The sequence below is a fragment of the Saimiri boliviensis genome, chromosome 1 (assembly GCF_048565385.1).
Source record: "Saimiri boliviensis isolate mSaiBol1 chromosome 1, mSaiBol1.pri, whole genome shotgun sequence".
In the NCBI taxonomy this organism is placed as follows: Eukaryota; Metazoa; Chordata; class Mammalia; order Primates; family Cebidae; genus Saimiri; species Saimiri boliviensis.
Genome location: NC_133449.1, coordinates 52,186,626 through 52,200,683, shown reverse-complemented (window position 1 = coordinate 52,200,683; position 14,058 = coordinate 52,186,626). Strand labels below are relative to the sequence as shown.

Below are 14,058 nucleotides of genomic sequence, written 5' to 3'. Positions count from 1 at the left end.
AATAACTGCAAGTAAGTAGAGTGACTAGTATTTTTATGTCCTGATGTCAATATATGTATCCCATTATCCTTATAAAATTATTTTAATAAATTAGACCAAGGAAAATTATCTGTGAGATAACATGGCATATGCTCACTCTGAACAGCCTGTTCAATTCCTCTGAGTCTGGCATAGGCAGTGTTTATATCCAGAGTAAAGTTGTCAACTTGCTCTTGACTGAGACGACGAAACTGTAATTCTTGTTCAGAGAGTTGCTCAGATAGGTTCTGAAATAAAACACAAATAGTTGCAGAAAAAAGTGATACTCAATGCATGTCATGTAACTATTAATCTTCCAGCAACTACCTGATGAAGCAAAGAGAGCCTTACAGTTGTCATGAAACTCCCACATTACGTGTAAACAAAGTTTCAAAAATGTCTTGACTCATATGTGATATATATAATTCCGTACAAATCTACTGATAGAACTTGTATTAGAGGAAGCATACCAAGAGAAGAGAGAAGGCTGTTAAAGACTTTTATTTTAGAGACAGAATCTCGCTCTGTCAACTAGGCTGGAGTGCAGTGGCATGACCTCAGCTCTGCAACCTCCACCTCCCAGATGCAAAGGATTCTCATGCCTCAGCCTCCGGAGCAACTGGGATTACAGGCATGTGCCACCATGCCCAGCTAATTTTGCATTTTTAATAGAGTTGGGGTATTGCCATGTTGGTCAGGCTGGTTGAACTCAGCCTCAAGCGATCCACCCACCTTGGCCTCCCGAATTGCTGGGATTATAGGTGTGAGCCACTGTACCCAGCCACAAATTGTCAACTTTAGAAAGTAAATTAGCTGTACTGCAAACCTAAACATAACTAATTAGATAAAATTATATTCCAATATCTTTTAAGAGCTTACATATTAATTTTTCTCAAAAAAAAAATCCATCAAATAGAATTTAAAATACCTTTTCATATTGACATACATTTCGATTCTCTGGAAGATTTTACTAAAGTAAACCTCAATATGTTCTTGCAAGACAAAGTAACAAGTTAATATTATTGTAAATGATTTCTTGAATAGCAACTATGATTAAAGGTATCCTGATAATTTGCTGGGATTTCAAAACTCAACTTCTCTGGGAAGTTACCTCACTTACAGAAATTTAAGCGCTATCATATCATCTACAGATCCTATACCATCTATAGTATGTCAAATATTACTGTCTGCATTCCTGAAATCCCCTTTACCAACTCTCCTTAAAGCTCTGAAGATTCCAGATGACTAGAATATATATATTAGAAACACATCTGATCATGAACACACAGGTACACCATTATGTAAAAATAAGCAATTCTGTAGACATACAAAAGCCCCACTCCACAAGGCTAGAATTGGATATCGTTCCCCATGCTTCGGCATCTTCAGAGTACATTAAAAAGAAAAGAGAGTCTGTTAATCCTGTCAGGAAGAGGGGTGTGGCTGAAGGGAGTCCAGGCTTTACCACAGGTCCTCACCTGCTCAAATTCATACTTCAGTTCTTGTTCTTGTACTCTAAGGACATCTCGCAAGTGATCAGTGTGGGCAGCTGCCTGTCGGCGAAGCTGAGTTCTCATTTCATTCTCCATGGCATCTCTGACTTCCTCTATCTGTGAAACCAAACAACAATTATTAGTTTCCAATTCTCCACATATACTTTCAGGAAAACAAAAAGACCACTATCAACTATGACAACAGCAGCTTCCATATCCCAAACCCTCTAATGTGCCAGGCATGTGGACACTTCTTATATGAAACAGAAAGCTGAATACTGGAGAGTGACTCCAACAAAATCACACAGCTGTGGCAAAAAACAGATTCCAAGGTCCAAAGTCAGTCTCGGTCTCTCTCTCTCTCTCTGTGTCTCTCCCTCTCTCTCTCTCTCTCTCTCTCTCTCTCTCTCTCTCTCTCTCTGTCTGTCTCTCTCTCTCTCTCCCCCCACCTCCTCCCCACCCAAACCTGTGTTTTTTCCCACATCATCAGGCTGCCTCTCATATAAAACACTGTCATTTCCTGAATCACATGCTCCTTTGAGAAAGAACTAAATCCAGGATATGAAGAAAAGTTAACTATACAGTTGGGATCAAGCGTAGCTTTACTACGACCATCTGTGTGACCTTGGGGAAATGATTTATCTTCTCAAATCTCCACATTCTCATTTGTGAGGAATAATGCCTACTTTGAAGAATCATTAAGAAAATTAGTAAGTATCTGGTAGTTATTGAACATAGTTTCTTCTAAACAAAGAAAACTGCTTATTTTTAAATGAATTTAAATTCAACTTGGGCCAAATAAAACAAAACATATACCTTGCCTAACAATAGTCATAGGTCACTTTTCACTTTACAAATTACTTAACACTAATTACCTGAAAGTCAGAAGTTATTTTTTCTAAGTAACAATATAATGAATCAATGAATCCATTCAGTCAGTGCATAAGTATTTACGAAATGCCAGTCCTGTGGGCCAGGCAGTGCCTACTATTTGTATGGATCCAACCGTGATTAGGGCAGATGAAACTGCTCTCACACAGTGTATATGTCAGTGGAGGAAGCAGACAGTAAACAAACAAAAGGGACATCTCAGATTGTGACATATATTTCTACCTACCTATGAATTCGAGCCAGCAAGGACCTGCTATAAAGCATCAACACCCTTCAACCTCCTTTTCCCCAACCTTACATAACAGGAATACAGAGACTCTGCTTTGGAGTAAAGGGATAGGAAATCTCAGCCTTGCTAAGAAGGTGACAGCTAAGCTTACAACTTAAGCTTAAAGCTTACAGTTTAAAGAGAGAAGACAGAACAACGTACTAGGCAGAGCAAACATAAATGTCCTAATATAAAAGATACAGTCAAAGCACAGACAAAAATATAACAGTGTGCCTAAAGCAGTGAAATGGCTTATGGTATGCAGCAATCAAGAAGCCTTTTGGGTACTGGTTCAGAATTTGGAATTATATTAAATGAAAAGGAGGATTTCAAGCCATGTAGTGTCTGATTTGACTGTGTTTTATTTGCTCGTGTAAATAGACACAGAAAGAAGGATATGAAGAAAGGGGAAATTGATCGGGCATGGTGGCTCGCACCTGTAATCCCAGCACTTTGGGAGGCTAAGGTAGGCGGATCGCTAGAGGTCAGGAGTTCACGACCAGGCTGGCCAACATGGCAAAAGCCCATCTCTACTAAAAATACAAAAATTAGTCACGAGAGGTGGCATGCACATGTAATTCTAGCTACCTGCAAGGCTGAGAGGCATGAGAATCACTTGAACCTGGGAGGCAGAGGTTGTAATGAGCCAAGATTGCACTACTGCACTCTAGCCTAGACCACAGAGAGAGACTGTTTCAAATAAAAAAGTAAACAGTGGAAACTGTTAAGATGACAGCTTGAGGTAAGGTGGTAGGAGTAATGGAGTGGACAGATTTGGAATTCAGTTGGACGCAGAACTTGTAGGATCTGAGGAGGGACTGGATATGAGTTGACAGAGAAACAACGAAGCATAATTCACGCTTGAATAACCTGAGTAAGTTGTTCAACTCAGTTTATTTAGAGAGAAACAAGCTGAGGGGCTGGAAGACAGGCTGGAGAGAATAAAGAAATCTGTTTTGGGCCAGGCGCAGTGGCTCGCGCCTATAATCCCAGCACTTTGGGAGGCCGAGGCGGGTGGATCACGAGGTCAAGAGATCGAGACCATCCTGGTCAACATGGTGAAATCCCATCTCTACTAAAAATACAAAAAATTAGCTGGGCATGGTGGCGCGTGCCTGTAATCCCAGCTACTCAGGAGGTTGAGGCAGGAGAATTGCTTGAACCCAGGAGGCAGAGGTTGCAGTGAGCCGAGATCGCGTCACTGCACTCCAGCCTGGGCAACAAGAGCGAAACTCCGTCTCAAAAAAAAAAAAAGAAATCTGTTTTGAACACGATGAGCATGAAATGACTACTGAAAATCCGGCTGGAGATACCAGGTAGGCTGCAGGATAGGAACCTGAAGCTAAGGCAGAGGTCAGAGCTAGAGATAGAAAGTTATTAGATATAGATGGTATTTAAACTTCCAAGCCACAGAACTTGACAAGAACACTTAGAGACAGTTTAGATGAAGAAAAGATTTCAGAACTAATGTCAGGTATGCCACTATTTGAGAGGCTGAGCAGAAATGGAGGTTAAGGAGTGGCCAACAAGGTAGGATAAAGGCCAGAAGAATATGGTATCTGGCAGCCTAGGGAAGAAAGAGTTTCAAGAAGGAGAGAGGCCGGGCGCGGTGGCTCAAGCCTGTAATCCCAGCACTTTGGGAGGCCGAGGCGGGTGGATCACGAGGTCAAGAGATCAAGACCATCCTGGTCAGCAAGGTGAAACCTCGTCTCTACTAAAAATACAAAAAGTTAGCTGGGCATGGTGGTGTGTGCCTGTAATCCCAGTTACTCAGGAGGCTGAGACAGGAGAATTGCCTGAACCCAGGAGGCGGAGGTTGCGGTGAGCCGAGATCGCGCCATTGCACTCCAGCCTGGGTAACAAGAGCGAAACTCCGCCTCAAAAAAAAAAAAAAAAAAAAGGAGAGAGCAGGAGAGCAGTCAGTAGGACTGCTGAGAAGACACAAAGATGGGATGAGTAGTTGGGTTCCCAAATCAGCCTATGGACACCTATTTAATACATTGTGTGCCCAGATAGAGGGCTAAAGAAGCTATTTCATCTGTGTGGTTTTTTTTTTTTTTTTTTTTTTTGAGACGTAGTTTCGCTCTTGTTACCCAGGCTGGAGTGCAATGGCACAATCTCGGCTCAACGCAACCTCCGCCTCCTGGTTTCAGGCAATTCTCCTGCCTCAGCCTCCTGAGTAGCTGGGATTACAGGACCACGCCACCATGCCCAGCTAATTTTTTGTATTTTTAGTAGAGACGGGGTTTCACCATGTTGACCAGGATGGTCTTGATCTCTTGACCTCGTGATCCACCCGCCTCGGCCTCCCAAAGTGCTGGGATTACAGGCTTGAGCCACTGCGCCCGGCCCTCATCTGTTTTTTAACCACCAACCACTTAACAACACAAGCAGAGAAAAATAAATTCAGATGCCAACAAAGATTCCTTCAGCACTGCTTTAAGGGACAGAGGCTCAGGTCCACTGGAAATATGAACTAGATAATCCTGGATGCCAGTAGCCTATGACTTTCTTATACTTCTCCATCTGCTCAACATAAAGGAACTCTACTAGATCACTGCTTTCCTAGAAGTTCTGATTAGGAGAATGAGGGCCTAAGCTCCATTCTAAAGGTCAGCTGGCATGACTTATAGTCAATATCCTAGAGTTAATGACTGTATTTTTTTTTTTTTTTTTTGAGATGGAGTCTCACTCTACCGCCCAAGCTGGAGTGCAGTAGCACCATCTTGGTTCACTGCAATCTCTGCCTCCCAGGTTCAAGGGATTCTCCTGCCTCAGCCTCCTGAGTAGCTGAGATTATAGGCATGTGCCACCACGCCGGCTAATTTTTGTATTTTTAGAAGAAATGAGGTTTCACCATATTGGCCAGGCTGGTCTCAAACTCCTGACCTTGTGATCCGCCAGCCTAGGCCTCCCAAAGTGCTGGGGATTACAGGTGTGAACCATTGCACCCGGCTGAGCCAGTATTATTTCTAGAACTAAACAATCAAGTTAGAGTCACTTTAAATGTCAGGCAACAATTCTCATTTATTTTACCTTTTTTTCTTGTTCAGCCTGTATTTCACTTCTGTGATGTTCTAATGCTTTTGCTACTGCAGAATCAAATGCCCGCTTTTCTTCCAGCTTTTGTTTCTCCAAGGCTACTGTGATGTGCTGCTTTTCTGTGGCCTTCTGTTCTGCTAGCTCTCTGTTCAGCTGATCAATGCGACGATGTGCATGAGCAATCAGGGAGTTTAGATCATCAGTAGAGAGCTTGTCAGCTAAGCAAAAGAGCACGTTAAAAAGTTAATGATTTCACTAAAATTATACTTCATTACAAGGTAATCTGCTTCAATTTACTGTAATTTAACAGCAGTAAACAAAAGTAAAATGTAACTAACATAAAAAGACATTTCAATTTTCCAGTTCAAACAGAAATTGGCTAGCACCCAATAAGGTATTTTCAACCCCTGCCAAAATTTAAGTAGGCCTTCAAATAATCAGTTCTTTTCCAGGAACTCTCTTTTAATCTGAACTAATTATAAATAAGCTTTCTAATCTACTGTAACTTTGCCTGTAAAGACAAAACTTAAATATACAATCACTTCTATATTTTCTTTCAGGCATAACTATGATTAGTTAAAACAAGCATCTAATTGAAGATTCTTTTCTGCTAAAACTAAAAATCAAATTCAAGTTTTCTCAGACTTTTGCTTAATAAGTTTTTTTTCCCTTTTCTGAAACACATATGACCTAGGATAGTGAGCTGCAGCAACCACAGCTGTCCATCAGAATTATCGCAAAGCTTTTAAAATACACCCAAAGATTCTCATCTAGGCTTAAACAAATGTCTGTTTTTCTAATAAATCTCAATCCAAAAGTGTTCCAACATATACACAGATTAAGAATTATGGCTCTGGCCAGGTGTGGTGGCTCATGCCTGTAATTCCAGCACTTTGCGAGGCAGAGGCAAGAGGATCATCTGAGATCAGGAGTTCAAGACCAGCCTGGCCAACACTGGTGAAACCCCATCTCTACTAAAAATGTAAAAATTCGCTGGGCATGGTGGTGGGCACCTGTAATCCCCGCTATTCGGGAGGCTGAGGTAGGAGAATTGCTTAAATCCAGGAGACAGAGGTTGCAGTAAGCAGAGATCACTCCACTGCATTCCAGCCTGGGTGACAAAGTAAGACTCCATCTCAAAAAAAAAAAAAAAAAAAAAAAAAAAAAAAGAAAGAAAAATTATGGCTATGGCTCCATCAGCTGGATGCAGCAGCCGATGCCAATAATCCCAGCACTTTGAGAGGCCAAGACAGGCGAATCATGTTAGGCCAGGAGTTTAAGACCAGCCTGGCCATCATGGTGAAACCCCTTCTCTACTAAAAATACAAAAATTAGCTAGGCATGGGGACACATGCCTATAATCCCAGCTACTCAGGAGGCCGAGGCACAAGAATCGCTTGAACCTGGGAGGTGGAGATTGCAGTGAACTGAAATTGTGCCATTGCACTCCAGCCTGGTGACAGAGCAAGACCCTGTCTCAAAAAAAAAAAAAAAAAATTATGGCTCCATTGCTTCTTGGTCTTTGGCTGAGATGAAGAATTATGGCTCCAACAGCAAAATATAGAATGTAGGAAATTCTATATGATTAATGACTCAATTTCTTAAAAAATACATTGAAGAGCAAAAAACAAAAAGGGGCAAGAGATTTACTGACTAAACTCGACATATGATTTGAATAAAAAACTGTAAAACCTCATTCTATGAAACCACAGGGGATATTTCAACACTGAATGGACATTTGGTGACTACAGAGAATTGTTACTAAGTTTTAGGTATAATAACAGTATGGTGATTATGTTTTTAAAACATACTGAAAGTATTTACAAGTAAAAGAACATGATATTTGAGTCTGCTTCTATATAAGCTAAGGCAGAGTCGGAGCAGATGAGACAAAACTGGCCATGTGCTGATGACTATGGTCCTGGAAGTTCTTTAGTTTTCTTCTTACTTTTTAATGTTTGAAATTCTCTAATCAGTTAAATTCATTTTTTACACACACACACACACACACACACACACACACACACACACTTCACATCTATAGGATTCAAATCACTTGATGAAACATTTTCGTTCCTGAGACCATATGGATGCCAAAAATATCCAATTCAGATTTATCATGTGACATAATTCTACTTTATATCTATCTAGAATATTTTGCGTAAGAATCATAGGCACAACAAAAAGACACTAGTCTTTTAAAATTCAAAACAAAAGACTTTAAACATGAAATATACATTAACACTCACCTAGGTCAGAAACACCTACAAAGGAAAAAGAAAAACGGTTTGAAAAAAAAGGATGCACATACATTATTGATCATTAAACAGAAATATCTAAAAGGAAACAGAAGGATTCGGAGACTAGTACCAGGAAAAGCTATTTTAATACTGGAAAGTGAAATGATAGAGCTATTTCCTAAAATTTAAAGGAATTGTAAAACAAGACAAATCAAGGTAAATAACATTTTAGAAAATAAGAGAATCATTCATATTAAATGTGATTTTGGTTTTAAAGAACTTATCTCTGTTTCACAGTAATCAACTTAATATGTGTGTGTGTGTGTGTGTGTGTGTGTGTGTGTGTGTGTGTTTGAGACAGTCTGCCTCTGTCGCCCAGCCTGGAGTGCAATGGCTCAATCTCAGCTCACTGCAACCTCCACCTACTAGGCTCAAGTAATCCTCCCACCTCAGCCTCCCAAGTAGTTTGGACCAGAGGTGTGTGCCACCATACCCAGCTAATTTTTGTATTGTTTTATAGAGATGGGGTTTTGCCATGTTGCCCAGGCTGGTCTCAAATTCCCAGGCTCAAGCGATCCACCTGCCTCAGCCTCCCAAAGTGCTGGGATTACAGGAACAAGCCACTGTGCCCAGCAACTTAAACATTTTTTCTTCTTTTTATTTTTTTGAGACTGTCTCGCTCTGTTGCCCAGGCTAGAGTGCAGTGGTGCAATTTAGGCTCACTGCAACTTCTGCCTCCTGGGCTCAAGCGATTCTCCTGCCTCAGCCTTCTGAGTAGCTGGGACTACAGGTGCCTACCACCATGCATAGCTAATTTTTGTATTTTTAGTGGAGACGGGTTTCACCATGTTGGCCAGGCTGGTCTTGAACTCCTTACCTCAAATGATCCACCTGGCTCAGCCACCTAAAGTGCTGGGATTATAGGTGTGAGCCACCGCACCTGGCCTCAACTTAAAGATTTCATAGAAACTATAATTGTCTTTTATCTCTCCCATTTTCATTAGTTCACAGAGTATTTTACTAAATCATAGTTTTGACTCTCTGTTCTCAGTACCAGTCCTCTTTCAACATTTCAAATACTTAATAAATTCATTTTTTCTTTGGAAATTTTAAAACAGTGAATTCATACTAAATTTTCATTTAATCTGTGCAAATTAAACAAAGAACTACAATGGCCTGATTTGACAGTAAGAGGAAAAAATGGCATTCTACATAATTTGAATGATGTCCCCCCCCCACCCCCCATGATCACAAGTACCAACAAAAGTGTGACCATGTGACAGGAGAGGGGGACTATAGCCAGTCTCAGCTACTGCCTCCCAGGATGAGGTACTCAACACCCTGGTCAGCACTGTCTGACCTTCTTTTTTTTTTTTGAGTCAGAGTCTTGCTCTGTTGCCCAGGCTGGAGTGTAGTGGCATGATCTCCACTTACTGTAACCTCCACTTTCCAGGTTCAAGTGATTCTCTTGCCTTGGCCTCCTGAATAGCTGGGACTACAGATGTGTACCACCATGCTTGACTAATTTTTGCATTTTTAGTAGAGACAGGGTTTCACCATATTGGCCAGGCTGGTCTTGAACTCCTAACCTCAGGTGATCCATTCGCCTCAGCCTCCCAAAGTGCTGGGATTATAGACATGAGCCACTGCACCCAGCCAGTCCTGACCTTCTTAATAACCTTTGGATACAACAAGCCCAAAGACAGGTATTTTTCATCCAAGGGGGTCTAAACATCAACCAACTAAACATCACTCCCTCCCGCACTATCAATCTCATATAAAAATAAATTTTTCTCCTCATTATAGTTACATCATTCCTCTTCTCAAAAGGCCAAAAGGGAATCCCATGCTGCTGATACAAATCATTCAGGCAGGGAACAGTGAGGCTAGTGGGGGAGAAAGAAATCCCAGCCCTACCCCAACCTTGCGCAAATTACTTTTCTGCCCCAGTTTTCTCATTTAAATAATTGGGTTAACAAAATTTATCTTTCAAGGCTGAAAGATCAATTAATACATGTGAAGTGCTTAGAACTCAATGCCTAGTACAAAATAATGCTCAATACCACTAGGTAGTATTACATTTGGAAACTTGCTCAGCTACAGATAACACAGAAAGAGTACTGGACAACACCAGGACATTTGTCCTTTGGGGAAATAATTAAGAGCAATCCCAGAACTTAAAGTATAATTAAAAAAAAAAAAATACTAAGAGCAAAATGCCTCATTAGACAAACTGGCACTAACAAATTTGGTTTAGATCTTAGTGTGTTCTGATTTCAGAAGTGAGGACATCCACCAAGGGCTGGGATAATCACGGAATAATGACTATCTCCAGAAATAAGCAAGAAATCGGTAATGGGGTTGTCCCTGAGGAGGAAAACCACGTAAGTGGGAAGGAAACCTCAAATGCCAATTGAATCTTTCAAATTTTGTACTGTGAATATGTACTCTATTTTATAAATTAGCAAACATTTAAATGGAGGTCACTCAAATAAGAAACAATTCAGAGATTGCTCCACAATGGACTCTCACTTTCTACATGACACCTTTCTTTAGCACAGGTTTCTCAACCTTGGTGTTACTGACCTTCTGGTCCAGACAGTTCTCTGCTGTGAGGGGCTATTCTGTGTACTACAGTATGTTTAGCAGCACGTCTGGCCTCCACCCACTAAATACCAGTAGCTCCCTCCAGTTGTGGCAAACAAAAATGTCTCCCAGCATTGCCAAATATCCAGGGAGGGACAAAATGCCCTCAGTTGAGAAACAGTTTAATAGTTTAATGTTTTGCTATAGTTGGCCGGATGCAGAGGCTAAGGTGGGCGGATCATTTGAGGTCAGGAGTTTGAGACCAACCTGACCAACATGATGAAACACCAGCTCTACTAAAAATATAAAAAAATTAGCCAGGTGTGGTGACACAAGCTTATAATTCCAGCTACTAGGGAGACTGAGGCAAGAGAATTGCTTGAACCTAGGAGGCAGAGGTTGCAGTGAGCCAAGATCGTGCCACTGCACTCCAGCCTGGCGACAGAGTGAGATGTCTTTTAAAAAATATTAAAAACATCAGAGCTGACTTGGAAAAATTAGTAGAATTTAGTCTACTGGGAAGACCAAAGACAGATAGAATGCAAATTCTTAGGGCTAATGCTTGTAAGTAACTCTCCACAAATAAAATTTGTCCTGCCCTGTCAATCTAATTTCATTTTATTTGAGCTAGTGGAGACTCCCTACTACCTACCATGTCAAGTTTATGCCAAGGAGCTTACATCTACCTAATGCAGAGACAACAAACAAGCCAATGAATAAAAATTTCAGGAAGATAAAATAAGGTAACATGGTAGAGTGATTTGTGGAGGAATATAGTCAAGGAAGGTCTCTGAGGTGCTCACATCTGTTTCAGTTGTAACCTCAACGAAGCAAAGACAACCCCTTGAGAAATTCTGACGAGGGAAATGGTGCCAACATGGCTCAAATTTATCCTTCTCAAGGATGAATGGTCCACAATGCCCTCTTTGCTAGATGGTAGCTATTCAGTGTCTAAACAAGTCACTGGTCCCAGACTGAAATTTGTATTTCTCCACATTATTCTCTCTCATAAATCGTACTGTCACTTTTTTACTGGACAAGAGTCTGACATCTGCCTCCTGAGTCAACTGCATTCAAAGAGCTAAATATTTGAGTTATCTTTTGACAGGCTTAATTCCACTTCTTGACATTCAATATCCTTGGGTGGCCATTATGCAGAATTATTATAAATCCCTGCGTTGGTCTTTATTATCTTTGCTCCTTAGACCAGCCATAGTTCTGTGATGCAACCCTGACACCTTCAGCACAGAGAGACCTATCACATGAGAAGTCTGCTTTCTAATAGATGCTAGCTAGCATTTAAACACTATTTTAGGCCAAGTGTGGTGACTCACGCCTATAATCCCAGTACTTTGTGAGGCCAAGGTAGGTGGATCACTTGAGGTCAAGAGTTCAAGAACAGCCTGGCCAACAGGCGAACCCCTGTCTTTACTAAAAGTACAAAAACTTGGCCGGGCACAGTGGCTCATGCATGTAATCCCAGCTACTTGGGAGGCTGAAGCAGGAGAATCACTTGAACCCAGGAGGCGGAGGTTGTAGTGAGCCAAGATCGCGCCATTGCACTTCAGCCTGGGCAACAAGAGTAAAACTTCATCTCAAAAAAACAAAAAATAAAATAAAATAAAATAAAATAAAGAAAAGAAAAAAAACAAGTACAAAAAATTAGTTGGGTGTGGTGTCGCACTCTTGTAATCCCAGCTACCTGGCAAACTGAGGCAGGAGGATCGCTTGAACCCGGGAGGCAGAGGTTGCAGCGATACAAGATTGCACCACTGCACTCCAGCCTAGGCAAGAAATAATAAAAAATAAATAAACAGTATTTTAATTTTGCTGAGACTGGTGATCTCTGTGATAGTAGTGTCACAGAACTTCAGGGAAATGTGACTACTATAGTTATACCGTGTAACGACTTCAGCATCTAAGTTCCCTGTGGTCTCGGCTTGAGGAAGTGCATAGCCAGACAGATGATTTCCTGCTTAATGCAGGGTCCCTAGGTGAATTCTCAACAAAGTGTTCTTTTGTCATAGAGCAGTCATAAGGTGTGCTTTAAATAATTCACTACAAATACTTTTAAAGTAACAAGGTCTTTTAATACTTATAAATAATATTTCAATAGCATCAAGGTTATAATGCCACTTTAGTTCACTTGAATTCCAAACTTTTTTTTTTTTTTAAGAGTAGCAAAGAACAGAACAGAATCACAGATTATGGAATTAAACACTAGCTGGAACTCATGTTCACCACAGCTAAAACTATAGGAATATTGTCGCGGATGTGTCATCTGTAATGACTGTGATTAAAATGAAATGTTGAAACAGTATACTGTACACAAAAGAGATATGCATGCCAGAGGGATTTGGACTACAAGTTTAGACTCGCTGATTAGTTGTTAAAACATAAAAAAAAAAAACATTACTTCAGTTGTACTTACTCATTCCTTTCCACCCAGGAAGAACTTCTGGAGTAATACTGTCCAGCTCTCGTTTAAAGTCATCCCGAGCTTGGACCACCAGCTCATGATACTGAGATACAACCTTAGCCTCAGACTGAGCTGCTTGGACCTGAGCAAATACAAAGGGTATATCGTTAAACTGAACAAAAATTACCATAAACATTCCAAGGGGCCAGGCGTGGTGGCTCACACCTGTAATCCTAGCACTCTGGGAGGCCAAGGCAGGCAGATCACAAGGTCAGGAGTTCAAGTCTAGCCTGACCAACATGGTGAAACCCCGTCTCTACCAAAAATATCAAAATTTTGGGGCATGGTTAATCCAACTACTTAGGAAGCTGAAGCAAGAAAATAGCTTGAACCTTTGAGGCAGAGATTGCAGTGAGCCAAGATCACGCCACTGCACTCCAGCTTGGGCAACAGAGCAAGATTCCATCTCAAAATTAAATTAAATTAAATTAAAACATTCCAAGACCTAGAAGTAGTATTTCTTCATTTGTTTACATTTTGTTGGAAATGTGCAAGGAAATCTGAAGCTCAGAAAATGGAACATAATCTTTGTTTGTTTCCTTCTAATTCCTATTCAAATACCATGGACAGGCCCTTTCCCATTTTATTATGCCCCCTCTCCCCTTTCTGTGAGTCACAAGAAACTACCCATACAAATCATATAAGTCCAGGGGGGAGATCTGCTACAAAACAAACATTTTCACAAGTGACATTAACCATAACCAAAAACGCTATTATAGAAAATATCAACAATACAAAACAATCCACTTGGTTGGTATCCAAGGCAAAAAAAAATTTTTTTTTTTTTTTTTTTGACAAGGTCTCACTCTGTCACCCAGGATGGAATGCAGTGGCACCATCTCAGCTCACTGCAGCCTCAACTTCCCAGGCCCAAGCCATCTTCTCACCTCAGTCTCCTAAGTAGCTAGGACTACAGGTGCACACCACCATGCCCATTTAATTTTTTTGTGGTTTTTGTAGAAACAGGGTTTCACCATGTTGCCCAGGCTGGTCTCAAACTCTTAGGCTCAAGTGATCTGCCCGCCTAGGCCTGCCAAACAG

The 14,058-nt window shown here is 40.9% G+C and overlaps 1 protein-coding gene across 12 annotated transcripts in view; it reads right to left on the bottom strand.

Moving 5' to 3' along the window:
- Positions 1-14,058, bottom strand: part of IMMT (inner membrane mitochondrial protein) — a 52,400-nt gene that overhangs the window by 2,668 nt on the left and 35,674 nt on the right. For 8 of the 12 annotated variants that reach the window (XM_039480247.2, XM_039480244.2, XM_039480268.2 and 5 more), the window contains 5 exons: positions 12,970-13,099; positions 7,962-7,976; positions 5,707-5,930; positions 1,497-1,628; positions 137-266 (listed from right to left, as the gene is read on the bottom strand). In XM_039480247.2, the coding sequence (XP_039336181.1) occupies positions 137-266; positions 1,497-1,628; positions 5,707-5,930; positions 7,962-7,976; positions 12,970-13,099 (631 nt within the window). Of the gene's footprint in view, positions 1-136; positions 267-1,496; positions 1,629-5,706; positions 5,931-7,961; positions 7,977-12,954; positions 13,100-14,058 lie in introns of those variants that run through there. The other 4 variants (XR_012517164.1, XR_012517166.1, XM_074397358.1 and 1 more) reach the window with 2 other exon arrangements.